At 39.6% G+C, this 24,666-nt stretch overlaps 1 protein-coding gene across 8 annotated transcripts in view; it reads left to right on the top strand.

Moving 5' to 3' along the window:
- The window catches only part of LOC149250198 (Transducin/WD40 repeat-like superfamily protein), a 188,909-nt gene that overhangs the window by 85,209 nt on the left and 79,034 nt on the right, over positions 1-24,666 (top strand). For 7 of the 8 annotated variants that reach the window (XM_089458945.1, XM_089458943.1, XM_089458941.1 and 4 more), the window contains 4 exons: positions 23,649-23,751; positions 24,029-24,113; positions 24,252-24,338; positions 24,561-24,658. In XM_089458945.1, coding sequence (XP_089315071.1) covers positions 23,649-23,751; positions 24,029-24,113; positions 24,252-24,338; positions 24,561-24,658 — 373 coding nt within the window. Of the gene's footprint in view, positions 1-23,648; positions 23,752-24,017; positions 24,114-24,251; positions 24,339-24,560; positions 24,659-24,666 lie in introns of all 8 variants that reach the window. The other variant, XM_089458944.1, reaches the window with a different exon arrangement.

Raw genomic sequence — 24,666 nt, 5'->3', positions numbered from 1 at the left:
GGTAGGAAGGTGAAGGTTCTTCGGTCAGATAACGAAGGTGAGTACACATGGAAAACTTTCGAGGTATTCTGTACCAGGGAGGGGATCAAGAGAGAGTGGACGGTTCCTTACAACCCACAGTAGAATGGGGTTGCTGAAAGGAAGAATCATTCAATATCAGAGGCAATGAGGGCCATGCTGTATGACCAAGATATGCTACGATACTTATGGGTAGAGGCATGCAGTACAATTGCATATATTCTGAACAGGGTCCCACACAAGGTCTTGGGAAAAATGATACCGGAGGAAGCATTTACTGGGAAGAAGCCAAATGTCAGCCACTTCAAGATATTTGGTAGCTTAGCATATTGTTACATTGCAGGGGATACACATTTGAAGATGGATCAAACTACATAGAAGGGGTACTTTGTTGGGTACAATGAGACTTCTAAGTCATATTGAATATCCATTCCAGGGGCCAGGAGGATTATTGTCAGGAGAGATGTTCGATTCATGGAGGACAAGGCATACAGGAGGTCCAGAGATTTGCTAGCAACAGTTGATTAGAGTGGACAACCAACAGAAGGTCCAAGGGTAGAACAATAGGTTCAGGGACAAGATAGTACGCGTATAGTTACTAGTACGAGCATAGGCTTAAGTGCAGGTGTTCCTGAGAGTTCTAAGAGTATGGAACAATAGATACGGGAAATGCATTAGGAGGATGTGGAAGTTCAAATTCCACACTCTATAGTTGTAGGAGGAACTAAGAGGTTCGTTAGACACTTGGGGACTCCTAGGACGAGCAGGAGACAATGAGATATGTACACTAGATACATGGCATTAGTGAGTTAGATCGTGGATAGCGAGCCTTCCAACTATCAGAAGGCCGCACAATGATAGGTGTGGCAGGATGCAATGGTTGAGGAGTACACCTCGATCATGCAAAACGATGTTTGGAAGGTGGTGCCTAGATCGACAGGCAAGGAAGTGGTTGGATCACGTTGGATCTTTAAGATCAAGCGCAATGCAGATTGCAACATCGAGAAATACATGGAAATGTTTGTGGCCAAGGGGTTCTCTCAGAAGGAGGGAATAGACTGTGAGGAGATATTTGCTCTTGTGGCTAGGAATACTTCTATCTGGGCTGTGATCTCATTAACAACACAAATGGGATGTTAGATCCATCATATGGATGTCAAGACGACGTTCCTTAATGGTGAGTTGGAGGAGTAGGTGTATATTGAGCAACCAAAAGGCTTTGTAGCACACAACAAGAAGAATCCTAACTTGATATCTATGTTTGAAGAAGCTTCCTATTCAAAGGAAGTAGATTGTTCGGTTGAATGCAATAGTCTGATGAGATGATAAGAGATATATGTCCATCATGCAAGGACCATTATAAATGACAAGATACAATAGTGTTAGATGCTTCCGCAATATTAAATTCATCAATGATAAGGGATATGCACTTAGAGGGATAAGATTGTCGCTCCTGTTGATGGATGCACTATTCAAATATATGTGAAGGTGGTCTCCTTTATGATGTATATAAGGAAGAAGCGTACTTGGAGCTTCCTCAAGGCTTTGAGGCACATGAGATGAGATACATGATTGATTGAAGAAAGTCCTATAAGGACTCTAGCAACCCCCCTGGACTTGTCATGTTTGGATTGATGGTCATCTAATGCGGACACCAACCTCTCTTCAAGGTTGCAGGCATGTCTCTGCTATTTGGTTATATATGGTGACAATTTATTTATGACAGGACCAAATCATCTCCATGTTCAGTCCTAGAGGGAGTTGACCCCTAAGTCTAGAAGATCAATATCTTGAGATTAGAAGACATGATGAGGACTTCCTTGGTAAGGGAAGTATTCTATCAGAGAATTGGCATGATGGATTACACTGAAGCAGCTGAGAGAGACTCCTCTTCAGATTCAGATTTGATGGGTCCTATGATGACTCGACAACCTGATGAGCCAGATAGAGCCTAGACATGAATAATGATTTGCTGGAAAACATATGCCGAGACATCTACACAACTATTAATCATGGAATGAGACACACTGTTGAAAACTTGATGGATACTCCGATGCCGACTAGGCTAGATATGTTATTGACATGAAAAACACATCTAGGTGCTATTGTAGCTAAGGGTTTGCCATAATTTCTTGCATGAGCTAGAAATTGAAGTTTGTTGCTTTGAGTATAGCAAAGGTTGAGTACATTGGTTGTGGTGTGATTGAGAAATCCCTTTGGAGAGTTGTTTGAGCATATGCTGAATATGATTGTGATATACTGTAATAACAAAAGTGGGATCCACAAAATCTCGTGATCCATGATAGGTCCAAGGATATTGAGATTAGTTATCACTATATCCAGGATATGGTGTGGAGGGAGTAATGATGCTTCGAGGATGATTGGTTACGGAATTGAAGCATTGAGGCTTCTGCTGATGAGCAGATAACAGGCATTCTTACCAAGCCTTCGTCAAAAGGGAAGTTCTTGTTCTTCAGAGAGCATCTTTGATTAGTGGATGTGACTCTCTCGAGAAAGGTTCACGACTGATCAAGAACACTAAGCTATGCTCTTCCCCCCTGTTTGAGCTAGTAAGGAAAGAAATTGAGTCAGAGAGTTCCTGAGGTTGAGGGAACCTTGGACAATAGGATAGACTGTGATCCTTGCCTTCCATGGTAAGTGGTATTTTGCCTATTGTCACCATATGGAGTGTGTGTAATCCTTGTCACTTGTTACAAGTGGGTATTTCCCCCTACCATCAAGTCTGGGACTTGACAGAGTATACCCTAGTATGCATCTTACCCACAAGTTGGGCTTGTTGGGATTGCCACCCATTTGGCTAATGGGCGAGGAGACTTGAGATAGTGTGTGATCCTTTCCATTTATGGTAAGTGGTATCCTACAAAAGTGATGGGATGTAGGTGTTCTACCACTTGACTCTTCAGGGTCAAGGTGGAAAGATCAACAAACAATAGGAGAGATTGTGATCCTTACCTTTCATGGTAAGTCGTATCATGCCTATTGTTGGACAATAGGATAGAGTGTGATCCTTACCTCTCATGGTAAGTGGTATCCTTCCTATTGTTGATTGGATATATAAGGTGGCAGATTAATCTCCCCTATTGTCCATGGATATAGGGTGGACGCTGGAGCTCCCCTACGATGATTCTTCTTCTTTAGATGAAGACATCATTGTTCAGCTGAGATGAAGGTCATGGAACTTGATTTGGAGACTAGTAGGGTTTGGAGGATCTAATCGATCTCCCTTATCGTCGATTGTGGATTCTTCTTCTTCAATGAGATGAGATGAGACGAGAAGAGACATGGTTCAACAAATCTGTACATTCGAGATAAGACTCATGATGTAGATGGAAATTCCTCCCTAGATGAGAGGGAGTGTTGAAAATTGGGGCATCTATGGGATGAATTTTCCCATAGAAATCCTAAGACCCCAAAAGGAGCCCATCTTGCCCCAAAGAAGATTTCAAATTGTACAAAGGAAATTATTAATACATGGGCAAGCAATTTTTTTTTTTTAACATAGTCGGTTGCTATTTATATTCCAAAAAAGATTGGGAGATTGAGCTCCTGAGATACAAGATTTTTAGGCCCATAGGCGAAGCTAGGAGAGGATTTGGAAGACAATATTCTCCTATGCTTCTGTCATTTCTGACTTGTGGAAAACAAGAGCAAGTGAAAATTCTAACGAACTGAGACAATAGTAAGCAGAATCTGCAATACATCTTAATCTATGCTAATATGGCTGATCTGGCGTGTTGTTGATTCTTCTGGCTTGCTATTGATTTCAGCATTCTTGAAACTTGAAGAACTAGTGCTGGGCGCATTTCGTTTCTCCATCATGTATTTGAGAATGTCAATTGATTCTTGAGCATGGCTGCATCTGTTGGCCAGTTCATTGAACTGTTCCTGGAGCGAGGAGACCCTGTGAAGAAAGAGGTTGAGATCTACTTTGTATTTCTCGTTGGTCATTCTGGCATGGGAGTCAATTTTAGAGTCCAGGATTTTTTGATGCGCGCGTATCTGCTCCAGCTCCGCCTGAAGGTTTGCGCAGTGCAGGTAGTCTTCGTTCCTTGCCATTCCTTGGATCCTGCTTGTTGTCTTGCTGTTCTGGATGAAGTGAGAGGGGCCAACTGAATGAGAGGAAGCCTGTGTTGTAGCTGAAAAAAGAGATGAACCCGGACAAAGAGTGCTCTGAAGTTCAGGATAGGAAAGGGAACAACTTGTTGGGAACAAGGAAAGGGTGCGTGAAGCTCTTACGTCGCAGAGGAAAGGGGAGTGAGGAGCGAAGGACAGGTAGCGACGGGGAATGGCAATAAGGGTAGAAAGGGGAGCTACAGAGAGATGTTAAGAAAGTGGAGGACTCAGTCGAACAGGGGATCGAGAGACAAACGCAAGGGGAAGCAACTGTGCGTAGGAGTGAGGGAGGGGAGTCGATTTTAAAGAGAGAGAGTTGGAAAGGAGGGACGGAATCACGAGGGAGAGAAGGGAGAAGTCACAGGAGTCACGGGAGGAAGATCTGCCCAAGAGCGAGAGCGCGGGATTGGCGACGGGATAGAAGTGAAGGGAAAAAATCGCGGACAGAGATTTGGCAGTGGTGAAATGATTTTGAATCATGTCAGAATATTTCTTGTTAATGCTGCAGAAATCTGGATCAATTGTGCTGCCACAGTTCATGAAGAAAAATTGGTCAAGGGAGATGGTGTTGGGATTCTAAGTTGTTGCAGAGAAGATTGCCTTTAGATCTGCTGCATGCTCTGCTGGCACAACTGTCAGCTTCTTTGTTGAGAGAGCAGAGCACATGGTAAAATCGAAGATCCATGTTTTGGCGGTTTAGAGCTTGACACCTGCTTATTGTTTGCTGAATGAAGAGATTGGATGCCTTTCGATTGCTGATCATGAGACTGATGATGGTGGCTAAGTCTCCAAATATCATCGCTTTACTAATTCCAAGTTTTTGAAGTTGATTTAGTCCTTGGTAGAGTGCAAGCGCTTCTGCCCTGTTGTTGGATAATGGCCCCAGTCCCCACTCAAAGGTGGCAATGATGTTACCACTGGGATTATAAATGATTCTGTCTGCACCTGCTGTTCCAGGATTGGATTTAGAGGCTCCATCGAAGAAGAGGTAGTGGGAATTGCTGTTTTAGAGCCATCCTAAGAATTCTTCTTCTTTGATTCTTATTTTCCAACTATAATTGAGAGTGCTGGGCTGGATGCTGGCATTATTTTCTATCTGAATGCTCCTGCTTTTGTCTATCAAGCAGCCAATAAAATCTCTTTCTTCGACACAGAGGCCGACAACATCAATTTTCTTCATGTTTTTAGCAGAGATGGTTTCTAGCGTTAAGCTTTTAGCTTTGCTGCAGAGTTGCCTTGTGATGGTTTCCTTGTCTTTGAAGATCTTGCGGTTCCTTGCAAGCCAAATTTTCCACAGAAGGGCATAGGGGAGAGCATCCCAAACCCTTTTAGCTATATTGTTCTTCTTATGCTGCCAAGGGTAACTCTTCTTCCAGAGACTCAGAACCTCACCAATGGAATTCTGGGGGTTCCATGGAGGATGGCCATTAGGGGAAATTCCATTCCAGCAAGAAATTGCAAAGGGACATGTGATGAAAAGATGTTGGATAGTTTCTTCTGCTTCTTGACAGTTTGGGCATCGGGAAGGCCCAACTATACCCCTCTTTTGTAAATTATTAGAGGTGAGGATTCTCCCTTTCAAAAGGGTCCAGATGAAGAATTTGATTTTGGGGATGGTCTCAGACTTCCAAACAATTTTCCAGTGCGTCCAAGTGGGGGCAGGATAGTCTCTATTACACAAGTATTGATGGCCAGCTTGAATTGTATAACTAGAACCTGTGGGATCCCATCGAAAACTGTCAATGCCGTTTTTGATTATAGGGGCAATGCTATGGAGATGAGTCTGAAGATTATCAAAGCTCTTCTTGAGATCTCTGGGTATGGGAGGGAAATTCCATCCCTTCCAAATCTGCGAGTTAATGTCCCATTGCGAGATTTGGTCCAGAAAGTGTATTCCTTTGTTGTGTAGAAAGAGGAGGATTTGATCCGTACCTGGTTGACTGCTGATAGATTGATTCCCCATAATCTTGTCTGCTCCAATTTTGACACTGCTGCCACCCTTGGGAACTTTGGAGATATTTTGTGCCATAAAGGGGATAACTTTTTTGCATAGTTTCCAAACTTTTGAACTGTTTCTAGTGGGTATTTCGCAGTCCAAAAGTTGTTGCCTTGGGCTGCTAAGGTATTTGGCTTCTAGAACTCTTTTCCACCATGCCTGTTGTTCACCAATTAGTCTCCACACGATCTTACCTCCAAAAGCCAAGTTTGAGAGTTTAGGAGATCTAATTCCGAGTCCTCCACAGTCCTGATCTTGAATTACTTGCTTCCAGCTAACAAGATTGAACTTCTTTTTTCATTTTCCCCCCTTGCCAGAGGAAATGGCGGAGGATGCTTTCCATTTTGTTATGGAAAGTGGCTGGAGCCTGCATTAGAGTAAATTGGTAAAGCGGAAGAGATGAGAGTCCTGATTTGAGAAGGACAAGGCGACCTGCCGGATTAAGCCATGTAGATCCCCACTGCTGTACCTTTCTCTTCATTTTATCAATAATTGTGTCCCAGATTTCAACTTTTAAGGGCCCAATGCTCACAGGCATTCCCAGGTAATTGAAGTGATCCCAATTTAGCTTGCAAGGGACCCCAAAAATGTTGGCTATATTATGGAGAGTTTGAGCTGAAGCATGCCAACCATAGATGCAGCTTTTTAGATGATTGATCATGCCTCCTGAATATCTCATAAATTTGTCCAGAAGAGCTTTAAAACGTCAGACTATTGTGGTAGACGCTCCTCCTATTAGCAAGGTGTCATCAACGAACTGGGAATGGTTTATGTTTTTAACTCCATTTTCGTACTTTATGCCAGTAATGAGGCCAACTCGTCTCTTGTGATCCAAGGCACTGCTGAAAGATTCAGCCATCAAGATAAACAGATAAGGGGAGAGAGGGTAGCTTTGCCTCAGCCCTGTCGAAGATTGAAAGGGAGGTCCAGGCCTACCATTAACAAGGGGGGAAATCCAAGGCCCAGAGATGCAAGATTTGATGAAATCAAGAAAGGGCGCAGCAAAGCCCATTTTTTGGAGAACAACAATTAGGAAGGAATGCCTAACCCTATCGAAGGCGTTGGCCAGATCCAACTTCAAAATGAATCCTTTTTCATTCCTGGAGTGGCTGGAATGAATTGCTTCTTGAACAAGGAGGATTGAATCAGATATTTGCCTGTTGGCCAGAAACCCACCTTGGTTTTCAGAGATGATCGAAGGAAGCAGAGGTTTGAGACGGGTAGCTAAAATCTTAGTGAAGATTTTGTAAGAGGAGTTGCAAAGAGAAATAGGCCGGAAACGAGAGAAGGTTGTGGGTCGATTCTCCTTGGGGATGAGGGCTAGGTGGGTGGAATTGGTATAGCCTCCAATTTTCCTTTTACGCTGAATCCATTTCATCATTTTGATGAGGTCTTTTTTAATAATTCCCCAGTGAGCTCTGTAGAAACAAATTGGAAAGCCATCCGGACCAGGAGCTTTGTCTGGTTGGAGAGCCCAGATGGCTCCTCTTATTTCTTCTTCCTCTATCTCCTTGCTTAAGTTGTCATTGATTTCAGCACTGATCTTACTAGGCAGATATTGTAGGAGATCTACGTAATCTTCTTTTTCTCCATTTTCTGTTAATAGCTCTCTATAATGATCTGAAGCAGCTTGCTTAATAGCACCTTGGTTAGTTTGTTGATTTCTTTTGCTATCTATGATAGAGGTAATGCTGTTCCTAATTTTCCGCACTGTGGTTTTCTTATGAAAAAAGGCCGAATTTTTGTCTCTGCCCTTCAACCATAGCTGCCTAGACTTGATTCTCCATTTCTGTTCCTCTTCTCTATTGATGCGATAAAGCTGGCCATAGAGTTTGTCTTCGTGGTCTTTGTCTTCCTGCTAAAATCCACGCTTCTCAATTGTGCTATGAAGATTCTCTAACTTGGCTTTGGTCTCTCTTTTTTCGGCTCCTTGTAGCAATTTTTTGCCCAGTCCTTTAGAGCGTATTTGACTCTTTTAATTTTGCTTTCCCAAATGTATCCCGACGATCCTTCTATGTGCTGATGCCAAGTGTGTTGGATAAGTTCTTTGGCTGCTACGTTTTCGTTCCACAGCGGACTATATTTGAAGGGGAGAGGTCCCAAAGGGCAGTGGGTTTCAAGGACCAGAGAAGTGGGGTAGTGATTAGAGGCTGTGAAAGGGTGAATAAGGCGTAAGCAGTTGAGTAGGTGGAAAGGAGGATTACATTCACCGGAATTCTATCCAGTCTTTCCATGATGTTATTTTTCCCCAGCCTACGATTGTTCCAGGTGAATTTGCGGTTTTTAGGGACTACATCAACAAGATCACCGTCCTGCATGATAGTCTCCAACAGGTTTCTGTAGGGATCTGGGGAGAAGCAGCCTCCTCGCTTCTCATTGGAGTGCAAGATGAGATTTAAATCTCCCCCCAGAATGATGTTACTATTTTCTTCTTCAGCTATGTTTTTGCTGAGGGAGTTCCAGCATTGCTCCTTATCTCTATAATGATTTGGTGCATATACATTGTAGATGACTATCTGTTGGTTATTTGAAGTGCTTTCCAAGGCAGTGTCTATCCAGTGTTGGTTGATTGTTTTTGCTGTGATACTCAAGTATTTTGGTTCCAAAGCATTGCAATTCCCCCGGAGGCTCCTCTTGAATCACAAGCACATCCTTTGTACTGTTTATGTTGTGCAATGATTTTATTCATTTCTTGCTGTCCCTGTTTTGTTTCTTGGACTAAAACTACTTCTGGTTTCTCTTGGTTTATTAGGTCTTTTAAGACAGTTGTTTTGGAGGGTCGCCCTAGTCCCCTACTATTCCATGAGAGGACTTTCATCATTTCAAGTGGGGGTTGCGGAGAGTTGCTCGCCCTCCCTGCTCTTTATTTACTGGATCTTTGTCAATTTGTCCTAAGATATAGGACTCTATGGGATTCTGCATACCCATAGCTATATCTTTTTGGGCATTTTCATCTCTTGTTGTTTCGCTGATTTCCTTCCTGGCCCGTTTTTCTTTTGATTGTCTAAAGTTACTCCATGCTCCTTTGAATTGCTTCTGGTAGTTCTGACTGAGGGTGGATCGGGAGGGAGAGTGGAGGAGATAATTAGAGGAAGAGGAGATTTTGAGGGATCGGTTTGGTCAATGGGAGTGGGAGTATCTTCAGGGGGAGTGAGGATATGGAAAGGGTTGGAGGAGGAGGTTGGGGATCGGGTTGGTCCAGCGGGGTTAGAGTAGAGTTAGAGAGGGACGAGGTGGATGGGATAGGAGGAATACGAGCAGAAGGTCCAGCTTCTAGATTTGGCTTGGGATTAGGGGCTGCTTTTTTTCTTAACTGTTTCCCATTGCTTTTCTTGTAAATTATTTTCTACATCTACTAATTTAGTGCAGTGATTGGCAAAATGGCCATATTCATGACATACCTTGCACTTGAATGGGATCTGCTCGTAGTCTAATTGCTGAATGTGGGTCCAATCATCCACCTTGAGCTTGATGGCTTCTGGAAGTCCTTTGCCTAGATCCACTTCTACGCAGATGCGAGCACAAGCCTGCATGTTGTCTTTAGGTTCACTGTGATCAATGTATCTTCCTACAACATTCCCAATAGCTCGAACTGATTCATCTCCCCAGTAGTGAAGAGGAAGGTGAGGAAGCCGAACCCAGACAGGAATAGTGCTCGGAATGTCCAACTAGGGATCGAAGTTCGGAGTCCATTTGTTGAGGTATAAACCTCTTGAATCCATGAAATAGGACCCGTTTCGGAATATCAAGTCTTTATCCTCTTTTGTTTCGAAATGAAAGGTAAAATACCCTTTCCCACAGAATCGTATGGAGATTTTGCCTTGTGTTTTATCAGACCAGTTCCTTTCCACCCATCTTTGCACTGTTTTCGGTGATGGCCAGAGTCTAGTAAATTGCCCAATGAGTCCTCGTTCTGCTAGAGCAAGGGTGGCCATGCGAGGCAGAGTTGGGGGCAAATTAACTTCCTACAAAACATCAAGCTTTTTCACGAACTTGGAGATTGCCGAGCGAGGTCTCTGGGGTGGTAAGGATCTGACTAGCGTTGAAAAGGCCTGTTGAAGGTCAGCCGCCTTCGGTGGAATTCCGGAGGGGCCATGACAGGGAGCCGAGGGCCAAGGCAGGGATGCAATCGCGTTTGAGGGTTGACCTAGCAGCTGGTAAAAAAGATCAAACTTTTTTAATATATACATGGGCAAGCAATTATTAAAAATGAATGTATATTTAAATATTATTGAGCAAATTCAAATTAAAGTTTTTCCCTCCAAAATTCAAAGTCGGCCTTACAAAAAGGTACCCCATCGAATTATATATAAAGAGAATCATTTTGACTTGTTTGACATAGATCATATAATGAGTGAGGCTCGCATCGATATATCTTCTAAGGTTCACATTTGTTGTGTATGTTTCATATATTGCTCACACAAAATCACAACGGCTTGTATTTCTTGTATGTGGCATGCACAAGTTCAATGAGGCTCGCATTGTCCTCCCTATGGCATTGCTACATTATTTGGCTTGTATTTATTATAAGTATGGTTAAGTGATTCATTCTATGTGTTATCACCAAAATAGGACCCTGATAGGCTGTTGATCAGACAATCTTAGTGTAACTATTTCAAACCAATCTTTTAGCTAAGGCTTAGCCTCCTTAGCCTGAGAGGGCTCTCTCAAAGGGTTAATGATATTGATTAAAGATATGGATAGATGGCTAACTCTATGATTTGTGATTTTATATGTTTGTAGATTGGAAGATGGAGACTTGCTACCATTGGGCTATGGAGTCAGTGACAGAGATAAGGATAACAAATGGCTCTTCTTATAAAATTGAGGCTTGTATATACTTCAATGAAAGAGTGACACATTCAAGAAAGTCTCAAATAACTTGAAGTTCATAGGAGTCAGAGCATGTGGGCATGAATTCTGAATAATGATACATCAAGGTATTTAAGAGGAGAGAATTTAAAGTGATATATCAGAGTTTAATACCTAAAGGAAGTCAGAGCATGAGTAACCATGAATTCTGAGTAATAAGTATTAAAACATTGAAGAAAAACATCCAAAGATAGGACTCAAAAACTCAATTTACCATAGTTTAACACTTAAAGGAAGTCAAAGCATGTTCCTCCATGAATTCTGAGTAATAAGCATTAAGACTATGGAAGTAAAGCATATAAAAGATGAAAGATGAAGCTCACTGAAGTACACTAAGAATCTCAGCTTCAGAAAAGTCCAACTGCTTTTGTATATATCAATCCCTGCATAGAATTTACAAAAGTAGTCTTTTTCTCTAACATTTTCCAACCCTTTGTACATCAGCTCTTTTGCTATATATAGAGCTCTTTACACAACTTAGATTCCTCTTCTAGGATGAGGAAAATTCGAATTCTACATGACCTGACACCTAATGACACTCAAAACTAACTATTAAATGCAAAGGACAGCTAACTAGGAGTCCTAGAGACCTAATACAACTAGGAGTGTAACTCCTTATTATGATTACAACAAACTTATCTAAACATTTAAAGCATTCTTTGACACCTAACACTCCATGAGGTCGAATTGATGAAGCCTCCCACGTGGTCACCCAACTGCTGATGAGAAACCCTAGAAATTAGGGAACATGTTTCCCTGTTTTTAGGGTTAGATCCTTGAAAATTGCAGAGCCTTTATCTCTTCATCCATGACACATTTTACGAAACTGAAGGAGGTTTTTGTAGCCCATGTTGTCTAGAACAAAAACCTCTCCTGGGTTTTGAAAACATTTCTCCAGCTGTCCAGAAACTGTCCTTGAAAAACACGTGGCAAACAGGAAAAAAATCCGTTTTCTGAACGTAGGGTCTCAATGAAAGCTTCTTATCTCCCAACTGAAAACACATATGAATAAAGTGAGATAGGTTATTGTAGCTGGACATGTTATGAAGAGAAACCTCCTTCAGAATTCCAAGATAGCCTTTCATGTGACCAGAAACTGATTTTGAAAAACACTACTAAAACCAGTAGACAAAGCTTGACTTTCAGCAGTTTCGTAGCGCAAGTTTAACCATAAATTACTCCCACCTCAGAATGAATTTGAAGAAACTGAAAGAGGTTTTTGTAGTGCAGCATGTTAGGAAGAAAAGCCTCTTTCAGTTTGCAAAATTAAGTTCTCAGCTGCTCAGGAAAGCTTTTAGAAATTGACTAGTAAAAGCAGAAAACAGAGTTTCTTCAGCTGAAACAGGCTGCTACAGGGGTTTCGCAGCGCGCTGCGAAATCACCTAAAAGATGTTGCGCTGCGAAACTGCTAAAAATGATTTATGTGTTTTACCATAAAACAAATGTAAGACATTTGGCATTGAAATTTTGTCAGTGATAACACTATGGTTTGCAAATCTTCCCTTCAAAACATTGAAAAATTCGCTCATGATTCATGTTTATAATAATGACTTTGTCTCGCATATTAGTGACTCTGTCTCACATCTCTGTGGTGGCTTTATAAGGGTGATGGAAACATACAGTTGCTTACTTGCATGATAAACATACAGTGCATTCAATGGCTGACTCACATGGAAACGTATAGTGGCTCGCTCGCATGACAAATATACAGTAGCTCGCATAGTTATTATTTAGATAACGCAACTATACCTTTGTAGCTCGCTCGATTTCATAACATAGTGGCATTCTCTCCATACACAGTGGCATCATAAGATCATTCGCAAAGGCATTGCATATATCTGTGGTATTGCTATTATACACATAATGCATATATCTATGCTATCGCTATTATACACAAAACACATACATCTATGGCATCACAATTATACACAGAATATAGGCAATCACATATGACAATTATGCACAGAATAGTGGCATCACATTGCGTCGGTGGCATCGCATCGTCTACAACATTAATGGCATTAGTGTCATCGCATGATACAGTTCTCTGGCTTCACAGTGACATTGCATTTTATGAGACTCAACATTACATCTCCAAGGCTCGACATTATTATGTATGAGGATCGCATTCCCTGTGGCATCATTGTTCCTGTAGCACGTCTTTATGACTCGCTTGGCCTTCCAAGGCTCACATTCAGTAAGGATCATATTTGGTATGCATTTGATGAGGGACAAGGTTTATGGTTATGGCTTGCATTTGATACAATGACACTCATTAGATACAACTTGCATTCTACACTGTGACCTATAGCAATTTGACCTATGACAATTGCTGGAACCTATCTTTGATGTAGCAGTAACCCTATGTATACACCGATGACAGTAACCTAATATGGAAGAGATCTTTGGTGTAGCAGTTCCTTGACAGTGATCTTTAGTATGGTGGTAGACTTGATGCTATGACAAGTGACTTATTAATTTATGACAAAGATCGTTGCAATGATGATTGGGGCCATGATAAAAGTACATGATGACATTTGACAATGATGGTATTGATGCCACTTATTATAGTGACATGGATGATGTTGCTTTAGACAATAATATGATAACTTCTCTCTTGGACTAGTTTGATTATCTAAGATCAAATTGTCCAGTTCACAAACGTAGTTGTGAACTGACTTGGGTTGGCCCTAGGAAGCCTAATGTGATTAATGTATCTCATTCTTTTTGTACTTTGTATCTCAACTGAACAATTTATGAATATCTAAAGATGAAGAATCTGGTTGGGTTTTCCCCCTTCTGGGTTTCGCCCTGGTCTCTGACCTAAATCCTGATGTCCATATTGTGCATGCTTTTGTTCTATTGTTCCTTTTTGTTCCGCCGCTTGGTTGATGTTATTGTTCTCTCTACATAATTGCTAATGATCAAATGATGTTATGGAGTGAATGTAATATGAAAATGTTGAAAAGTATAAAATTGCACTTATGTACAATAGAGAACAATCTAGCCCAAAAGATTTAATAGTTTTGACTGACGCTTCCATTTTCCAAGGGTCGCGTTTCTAGCTGTACCCATTTCAGAAACTTCCTGACTTTTCGGTGTTTCATGCAACTTAGGTTCTCTCTATTACTCTACAAAAGCCTTTGTTTTGTAGTAGCATTGTGGTGTTAAAGATGCTCCTCTATTGTTGAAGGAATTTCTAATTAGTATTCACATTCCTAGCGTTGAAGATGACCCTTCCATTGTGACACAAGCAACTTTGATTCACAACTGAAATTACCTAGATGCCCAGTCATTCGTTGAGTGAATTGTTGCTGAAAATTGAGTGGAGATTTCTCAAAAGCTTCACATCTTAGCTGTGTGATTCATTCACCCATATTGCTATCAAAATCTGAATGGGTAAATTAGTGTACTCTCCACTTTGTGTTGGCAAATTCTGCATGTGAATTTTTGGGTCAGTTATGAGCACTAAATGTTTACATATGCAATTTTTGGGGGGCATTTAAAGCATCTCAACTTCCTTTATTTACATGTATGATATGCAACAACTTTCAAAGTGTTGAAGCTACACTTCACTGAGCTATAGAAATTGTTACTCTGTGGCAGCTTTATGGTATTATAGTAAGACGTACAATTAACTATAGAATTTTGTTTTGTTACAGCTTGAAACCCTGAAATCCTATAGTAGATCTGTGGATGTTGTAAATTCTTCTACTTTGTAGCCACAACAAATACTATCCAATGCTCAAGAGACTTTAGATTGGGCTTTTGTTCTGTTTAGTGGAGATTTCTTTTAATGGATGACAAAGATGCTATTATATCCCACTAGGTTGTCTCTTTCTCCATTTTGAGGGGAACTTTTGTACATGGTTACCTTATACGACTATATATTTGTGGAGACCTATTTCTATTGCCACATGCTCATCTAAGTTGCACTTATCAAGAGGTGTTGGTGCATGTGCTGTGCTTATGTCAATGCACTTTCATGCACATAGGTTATGAAGCTTAGTTCTCTTTTTGTTGTTTTTTGATTCCTTGATTTGAGTAGAGATTTGTGGCATTCCATTTTGCTTGGCTCTCTTCATCGAGTCTCTCTCTCTAGTAAGTCTTTGTATTTTTATTGCTTGATTGATCATTGATTAGTGACCAAGCTAATGGGTTAATGAGCATAGTGATACCATTATAGCAATTTGGTGTTTCACTTGTTGATCTACATTCTCTTTTAGAATCTTGACCTTGGGTGGTTTTGTAGCCATTACATCACATATTTGTAGCTTATGCTAATCTTTTCTTAACAAGCGATTTTGAACTAGATATTATATATTTTGTCTCCTTGAATCCTCCTTCACAGACCAATTGGGAAAGGCTGTCCATTGGCTCCCTATCTTTATATGTTGATTGTTGATGCCTTGGGCTATGTATTGGAGATAGCTCATCTTCAAAGTTGTCCTAGAGGTATTTCCATGCTAGGGGGTGAGATGATGGAAAACAATTATTTTGTGCATGGTTGTTGAGTAGGTGTTGTGGTTGCTAGAGATTGTTTGACAATGTTTTGCGAGGTGTCATGGGCAATTTTTAGTGACCACAAGATTAGTTTCTAGTGTTAGTTTGTGTAGCTCAAACATGTGTTCTAGTCTCAGGTGGTGTCTATGAGGCTAGGAATATAGATGGATTAATTATCTCCAATACTCGAAAAAAATTTCTAAGGAAAATTGTCATAATTAGATTTAATTAGCCAATTTAAATATTTTCCTAAGTCTAACTTAGGAAAAGTGGTTAATTAAACAGGATTAATTGAGACAAATAATTTTTTCTCTAGTGACTTCTAGAAAAGGGATTTTAAGAAGTCAAGATGATCTTAGCCATTGATTGTGATTAGATTGTGGTTGTTGATTGCTCAAGGAGAGATTATAAGAGGAGATTGATGGGGCTTTTGGAGACACGAGGAATTGCAGTGAGAGAAAGGGTGCAGTGATAGTGTGGAGGACACCAACAAATGGTTTCAACAATGATTGAGATCGAGTTGCTAGAGAGAAACTTCTTCACAATGATTTCTAGATTCTCAGTGATAGAGGGAGATTAATTTTATTCTATAGAGGCCGAATTCTCCAAGTGGTGTGAATTCACTGAAGAGGACGAGTTGTAAGAGGAAGAATGAAATTTCCCAGAGAAAGTCAATTTGCAGGAGAGAAATCAAATTTGCCAGTAGAGGTCAAATTTCTAGTGGAGGCTGTGTTATTTTGCCAGGGAGTGCGAGTTGCCAGAAGAGGCCAAGTTATTTGTCAGGGCCGCACGTGTGGATCAATTCAGGGTTCTAGAGGAGGGCCGTATTGCTTTTGAGATGCTGAGTTGCTTCCAGGACCTCAAATCATCTAGCATAAGTGAAGAAAATAATTTGTCGGAGGTTTGCTAATTTTACGACAAACAGGGTATGTAACTCCAATTACAAAATTGTTGAAGAATAATAAAACTCTCATTTGTAGAACTATTTTCCCCACACTGGGGTTTTTCCACGGACAATTTGTCTACAAATATCGGTGTCTATAATTTTGTGTTTTGTGTTATTTTCTCAGTTCTTGTGATTTGATTTTGGTGAAGTTGCAGTAGTGTTTCATTCAGTATGTTTCGTATTTAATTTGTAGAAGACAAATATTATTTTAGCGATAGGTGAATAATAACTAGATTAATTGCAATAGTTTTAAAAATTTCACATCTAGTTGGTTGGTCTTGATGAGTCAACTGCTTGGATTCCAGCCACTTGAAAGTTTGTTCGTCCTAGTGTTATTATGAGATATCTTGGTATTCCCTGCTGGTATTGGACTCTCCTCGATTGCTATGTGGGATTAATGCCTCAAGTGGATGTAGTGTAAAATTTTGTTTGGGAAGTGTAAAGACCTCCCCTTTGTCGCTGAACTAATAGTGGTGAGCAAAAAATTTCAAGCTTTGCACATTTATTATGCATCTTGTTGGCTTACCAAGAGGGTCTAGTTTTGTTGTTTGGAGCAGATCTTGTGCTCGTATTTGTGGGCTGGTATGGTGGGGCTCAAGGTCTCACCATGGTGCCATGGGATTTTTGCTTGTGCCCAAGGATGAGGGAAGCCTTGGTTTGATAGACGTTGTGATGCATGGGAGCATTTTGGGAGCTAAGTGTGTGGTTAGATATCTGGAGGTTTTGCAGGTTTTGTTTTGGGCAATATAAAGACCTCCTCTTTGTAGCTTGAGCTAATAGTGGTGAGAAAAAACTTTCAAGCTTTGAACATTTATAATGTATATCCTGTTGGCTTCTCAAGAGGGTATAGTTTTGTTGTTTGTTGTAGATCTTGTGCTCGTATTTGTGGGCCAAGTATGGTGGGGCTAAGGGTCTCAACATGTTGCCTTGGGACATCTGCTCATGCCCAAGGATGAGGGAGACCTTGGTTTGATAGGCATTGCGATGCATGGGATCATTTTGGGAGATAACTGTGTTGTTAGATATATGGAGGGCACCTTTCCTTTGCATAGTTTGTTGTGGCACAAATTGGTTTTAAATTAGCACGTCGGTAATATTAGGGGTCCATTTGATTGATGTGATATCATATTTCTCTACATAATTTCCAAATTGTAGTGTAAAATTTTGTTTGGAAGTGTAAAGACCTCCCCTTTGTAGCTGAACTAATAGTGGTGAGAAAAAACTTTCAAGCTTTGCACATTTATTATGCATCTTGTTGGCTTACCAAGAGGGTCTAGTTTTGTTGTTTGGAGCAAATCTTGCACTCGTATTTGTGGGCTGGTATGGTGGGGCTCAAGGTCTCACCATGGTGCCATGGGATTTTTGCTTGTGCCCAAGGATGAGGGAAGCCTTGGTTTGATAGACGTTGTGATGCATGGGAGCATTTTGGGAGCTAAGTGTATGGTTAGATATCTGGAGGTTTTGTAGGTTTTGTTTTGGGCAATATAAAGACCTCCTCTTTGTAGCTTGAGCTAATAGTGGTGAGAAAATACTTTCAAGCTTCGAACATTAATAATGTATACCCTGTTGGCTTCTCAAGACGGTATAGTTTTATTGTTTGGAGTAGATATTGTGTTCGTATTTGTGGGCCAAGTATGGTGAGGCTAAGGATCTCAGCATGTTGCCTTGGGACATTTGCTCATGCCCAATGATGAGGGAGACCTTGGTTTGATAGGCATTGCGATGCATGGGATCATTTTGGGAGATAACTGTGTTGTTAGATATGTGGAGGGCACCTTTCCTTTGCAGATTTTGTTGTGGCACAAATTACTTTTAAATTAGCATGTCGGTAATCTTAGGGGTCCATTTGATTGCTGTGATATCATATTTCTCTACATAATTTCCAAATTGTAGGTTCTTTTATTATCAAAATTATTTGGGTAGCTTGGAGGAAGGTGGTAGGTTTGGTTTGTTGGCAAATGTCAAGAAACAAAGCTGGGTGTGACTTGGGCAGAAGGTCGATTTGAGGTTGGAAGCTGGAACACACCTGTGTCTTTGATTTATCATGCTTTTAGGCAAGGAGCTTAAGTAGGAATATATTCTTTTAAAGAGTTTTGTAGGATACCAGTTGTTGCTCTTGGAAGAATTGACTATTAGTGATTCAAGAGTTTGCATTTTTCCTTGAGAGTAAACCAACTTTTTTGGAGATTATGGGGCTTAGTGCGTGGAAGATCCATTCAATATGAACATTGATATGTCATTTTCCTTCTCGCATGATTAAGATTGGACTTTTGGAGGCCCTTGAGTCGACATCATTCTTGTAAACTTTAGTCCATTCTGCATCACAGGCATGTGCCAAATCTAGTTCTAAATGCTCACTGGGTTTCATTGGATGTGGAGATTCGTTGGATCTGAAGGATGCATAGTGTTTATTTGGTGAAGGTTTCTTATAAACTCTTTGTGTTTGCTTGGTTGATGATCTATCAAGTTCTCCCCTCCAAGGGTTGGTTTTCCAAGAGTGGCCTTTCAAATGGACTCCACCTTCGTTGTTTAAAGGTTGAAACTATAAAGCACATCCTTTGGTGGTGCTTTTTTGTGAGGTCTTGTTGGGTTCAGGTTCAGTTGCAGTTGGAAAGCATTCTTTAGGGGCATCTGCATTGGAGGGGAGCTTTGTTGAGGGATTCCGGGTGTGTGATTTGAGATTCTTTAGTCGGTGTTTGGCATTGTTTGAAAGTTTCAACATTATTTTTCCTTTGGAAACTCCATTGCAAATATATGTTTAAAAATGAGGTTAGTTATTTGGTTTCTTTTTGTTAGTTATGGGGAGAGGAGGTATGCATGCAAGCTTTTGGCAAAAGGGACAATATTGATTAAGGATACCAAACTCTTAGGTTTTGCTGCTGATTTTGACTTCATAGCAATATTAGTTGCATTAAGGAAGCGGATGTAAATTCCATTGTATATACCCTTCCATTCATTTTTCGTACTGCTGATGTATATATATATATATATATATATATATATATATATATATATATATAATAATAATAATAATAATCTAACTTTTAGGTCACGACCAAGCCAAACACCAAATTGGTGTATGAGACCCCCCTTGTTTGTGGAACAAAAAAGGCAAGCCATAACTATTTATTAGTTTAAGGTAATGTATTTGGGGCTACGGGCCATGGGCATAACCAAGAAGAGGGTTATAGTTAGAGGAATGGAATCATGATGAATTCTTGAATACATCTTCGTTTATGGTCCTAGTGCAGATGTAGTAGCATTGATTATGATAATTTGTAAGTAAAGTGGTGATGATTTCGACTATTAGAAAGTTACTTTTTTGGTTATGGAGCATAAAATTCAAGCTTGAGATGTGCTAATGCTAACATGCAATTTTTGAATTTGATGACTTAAAGCTTAATGCCAACACATGAATTATGGATATATGTGTTTCAAAAATTAGAAATTGGTGTGGAAACTTTGATGGATGAAGAAACATGATTTATTTATTTATTTATTTATATTTATATTTCTGGTATTATATTTTTGAAGTTGGTTTTGATATTTTCTATACAAAATATACTCTATAGAAAACTCATAATTTAATGTAACTTAATTGTTTCTCAATGTACCATGAACTTTCCAAGATGGGGGAGCACATGAGTAGGGAAATGCATATAGGGGACATGTGGGAGCCACCCCCAAATTTTAGGGAAATTCATGTAGGACAAGGAGATGTCGGGGTCCCTAGCATAATAGTCCCTATCTCTAAAATTATAAAATCAAAATTAATAATGATAAAACCCAAATAGTAACAACTTATCCCATGCAAATTCGTCAATGTGCAATGTAAATACTAAAGACTAAATAGTAAATAGTAGAATAGTAAATTCAAAATTTTAAATGATATAAACACGATTTAGATTCAAAAATGAAATATTGTATACATTGATTTATATTCATCATTTAGAATCTAATAAGTACTAAGAAAAATCAATGTTCCACCAAGTTTTAGGGACGAGGAGGCGAGGGAGTGGGGATACGCAGGAGCGACCTATGCAAAAGCTCCCCACCAAATTTTATGAAACGTGGGGGGACGTCGGGGTCTTAAAAACTTATAAATATAAAATATAAATTGATGAATCATATAACTGAAACAAATTTAAAATGAAAATCATGATCATTCATATCATTATCATATAAATTATAATCATACATCATACATGTAATTTTGTAACTGTACAGTGTAACTACTAGTCTACTAACTTACTAACAATGCACAATGAAAATAAATTATAAAATTATAAATGTTTAAAGTTTTAAACTTTAAACTTTAAACCATATTGATGTTCCACTTCCAACTATGAACATTGAATATTGAATAATATAAAAGTCAAGTCTGATACATCGACGACAACGTTTCGTTCAACAAAGGAGCAGACATAAGGTTGCTTGGAGATGGAGGTAGTGTTTAGTTCAACGAAGGAGCAAACAGAAAATGAAATGTGAAATGAACATAATGTAAACCCTTCCCGGTCGGTCAACAAATATTAAAAATTATGATTTTTTTGTTTCATAAAAAAAATTTGCAATTTTTTTCTAGGGAAACGACCCCTCAAGACCCCTTAAGACCCCTTTCGCCTAGGAAACGACCCCAATTGGAGGAAACAACCCCAAAAATGGAGGAAACGACCCCTTTCAATTTTGCTCACGTCCCCTGTTTTTTGGGAGCGTGGGGAACCGTCCCCCTCTCGTCCCCAAGTCCCCGGAGTGTAAGGGAGCTAGGAAACTCGACCCCCAGGTGGGGGGACGCGACCCCGTGGAACACTGAGGAAAATGGCTTAAGTTGCACAAAATGTGTATAAGTTTATGAGATGGGAACACTTGGAAATGTGGCCTCCCCAAAATAGGTATGTGGGGAAACATCGTGTATATATCTATATATATATATATGTGGTTCACTATAACATAGATCGATATTAGCTATATCGACGGAAAACCCACCCGTGTCTAGGTGAGCCTGTTATATTTCATGTAGAAATGACTCCCAAGGAGTGAGCATGTCAATATCGGTGGTATTGGAACCAGGTTGGGAAGGACAATAACAACTCCTCCCTACCACCTGAGCTACACCCACTTGACGGGGAAACATGGTATATACAAAATACAAGAAATATAGATATAGAGTTTTTTCTTTTGCGGTAAAATAACACATTATCTTGCAAGAAAATAATAATGATACAAATGTCATTTTAAAAGGTGAGAGATGTCTATATTAACTCTCATAGATGATTGCATGATGCAAAATCCCATAGCTTGATGGTATTGATTAATGCCAATCCAATACCCTCATACGTGATAGAAATCTAGTGGAAAGGCTACAATCTTGCCAATCTTGAAAACTATCAAGTCTGTTGAATTTTTGATAGGATACAAAATTCTTCTTTCTCCATATAAGTGTAATGAGGTTGGAAATTGAAACCACACTCAAACATCTTGAAACAATTAATGGTCATGTTAAAAGTTCAAGGATAAAAAAGGTAAGATAAAGGAGAATGTCATCAAGAATTTAAGTAAAAGGATATAAAAGGTAAGATGAAGGAGAATGTCAACAAGTTTTTAACATTGCCATTAATTACCAAGACTCTTCAAAGCTCAATCTTCTATCTTTGTTTTGTCTTAAAGGAATGTTGTAGGATATGTCCCCCTTGGATCAGGAGGTGGATTCTCATCTTGGACGGATCAGCCACTGATCCTTCCACCAAATTTTCATGGTTCTTGGAAAAACGGAACCATGACGGTTCAATCGGCCCAATCCGTGGTTTCATCACAGATCTCGCATGGTTCCGCCACGGATTGCAAATGGATCCGAGAGAGATGTGGATGGTTCCATGGACTTGGTTTTTGAATTGTTATGTGAGGAATTATGCTTCCCGAACACTCCCAAGGTGCCTCCTTGATGCTCCCTAGACACTTCCTAGATGCTCCCTAATGGTAATGTTAATTTCTTAAAGTAAAACTGACATTCTCCTTTATCTTTCATTATCAATGTCTTAAATTTTTAACATTACCATGAAATGACTTGGGATGTTTGTGAGTGGTTCCAATTTCATCAAACTTCATATGGAGAAAATAGAATTTCATATCCCATTCAAAATTTAGGAGATTTAACAGTTTTCAGGATCAATGGATTGTGGCATTTCATTAGATTATATCATGTATGAGGGCATGTGATTGGCATTTAATTGGGAGCACCAAGCCCTATATGTACCCCAGTGTTGGTGGTGTTGATTGTTGAACTCGTTTGTCATGGCTCTAGCAAAAATGTACCTGCACTCAAGTCAAAATCATTGATCAAGCATGTTAAGCTTTCTATAGCATATTACAAGGTTTGGATTACCCATTTGATCAAAAGTGGCCAATGTTGACTAATATCCCTAGAAAATGAAAGTAGAGGCAAAGGCTAGACAAGAGGAGAGGAATCTAGATTCTAGATGGTTGATGTAAAATGGATGCCATATCTATCTTGATTTATGTGCAAATATCCATGTTTTCATATCTTCTACAGCTGATTTGGTATTTTGGATGTCTTTTTTGAATATATATATCTGAGACACTTCGCTTTCTAGATTTTTGGAAAATGAAGCTTCCAATGCTTCACTTCCAAAAAATGTCCCCACTTCGTGCAACATTGCTTAAAGGGATGTTGGGCAAAAAAATGGTGGGGTTGGGGGGTGAGGGTGTGCAGGGTTGCAACCAGATCCCTCTGTTTCTGGGAACTGTGCTCCCCATACTGGGGACATGCTTCCCATGTGTTTCCCTGCATTTTCCAAAAATGGGGAATTGTGATATGATACTGTAGGTTATTCAGTTCCTCCTAAGTTTCCAAGAACACAAATCTTTCACAGTGAAGTCTTTGTTGCTTTGAATGATCTATTCCTTTCTTGAATTAATCATCTAAAGTAACACCTATGCCTGTTAATCTGGTAATTACTGGAAAATCTACTCTGATCAATGTTAGGAAAGTCTATTTGAATGGAAGATGCAAAAAGACCTTGAACATGCATGATATGTTATTTTGACTTGTCAATCACCACTGATTTCCTTCTATTATTTTGAGAATGAAAAGTGAATTCAATACATATGTTTTGGTGGTGTAGTTTAGGCAATAAATATTGAGCTCTGGTGTTGGTGCAGATCTTTTGACAGGATGCCTTTTGCCCACCTGTTTGTCAAGAGATGTACGCTCTTATGTTCGATCTATTGCTTGGTCCCAACAAGGAATGGCTCCAAATGGAGGGTATGCATGTCCGTGTCTTACTGTTTTATTCATACAAAGTTTCATCTTGTGCTATTTTTCAGCTATTTGGACACAGCATTTAAGGCTTCTAACATAGCTAGGATTTCATCTGAGATTGTGACAAACATTTGTTTTAGTTATTTCAGCTTACAGACTTCATAAGTTCATATTGACCAAAGCTATAAGATAGATTAAAGTAAAAATGCTTTTACTCATGGGGAGAAGATCAGCTCCTTGTCTGGATTTGAGATAAATTCCATGAATAGTCTTTGTGCAGTTGTTTACTCGCTGTTTGCACAACTGATAATCGTGTGAAGCTTTATCGTGCACCCTATTGTGATTTTCGTGCAGAATGGGTAGAGGTATGTATGGCATGCGTAATTTTTTTCTATTAAAATCTCTAATTTGACATTATCATTTAAGGTAATCCATGATCTTAGGGATCTAGATTTGAGTGTTAATCTTTTACATCCATTTATCTTTTTGTTTGTAATTGGCAGGTGTTGGACATATCAGAAATGCTATACAACTATTTTGTGAGCGTTCAGTTTGGTGAATCTGATTTAGGATTTTCTGGAATCTCTCCTGTGAGTAGAATTTTATTCGTAGTTTAATAGCCTTGTAGGCTTAGTCTTAGATGATGTTTGCATATGATCTGACTATACACAATTGTATGTTAAAAGATAATGTAGAAACATCTAAGAATTTTGCTTATGTTCCGCAGATAAGAGCCTTTGTTGCCAAGAATAAGATAATTCAGTTAACTTCTTTAGGTTAACATAAAACATGAATGTTATTTTTTATCTCAGGAGAGGACAGTTTCTGTTGATGGTCTCTTTAGGGATGTTAAGAGTTCCAACTCAGCGCAAGAGGCTCGATACATAAAAGCAATGAAGACCAGAAAAATGTAAGCTG

This window comes from Pinus tabuliformis, chromosome 7 (genome assembly GCF_031772625.1).
Source record: "Pinus tabuliformis cultivar Carrire ecotype Pingquan chromosome 7, CPIR1, whole genome shotgun sequence".
Classification (NCBI taxonomy): domain Eukaryota; kingdom Viridiplantae; phylum Streptophyta; class Pinopsida; order Pinales; family Pinaceae; genus Pinus; species Pinus tabuliformis.
Note: the sequence above shows the minus strand (reverse complement) of the source record. Positions and strands in the feature narration are given on the sequence as shown.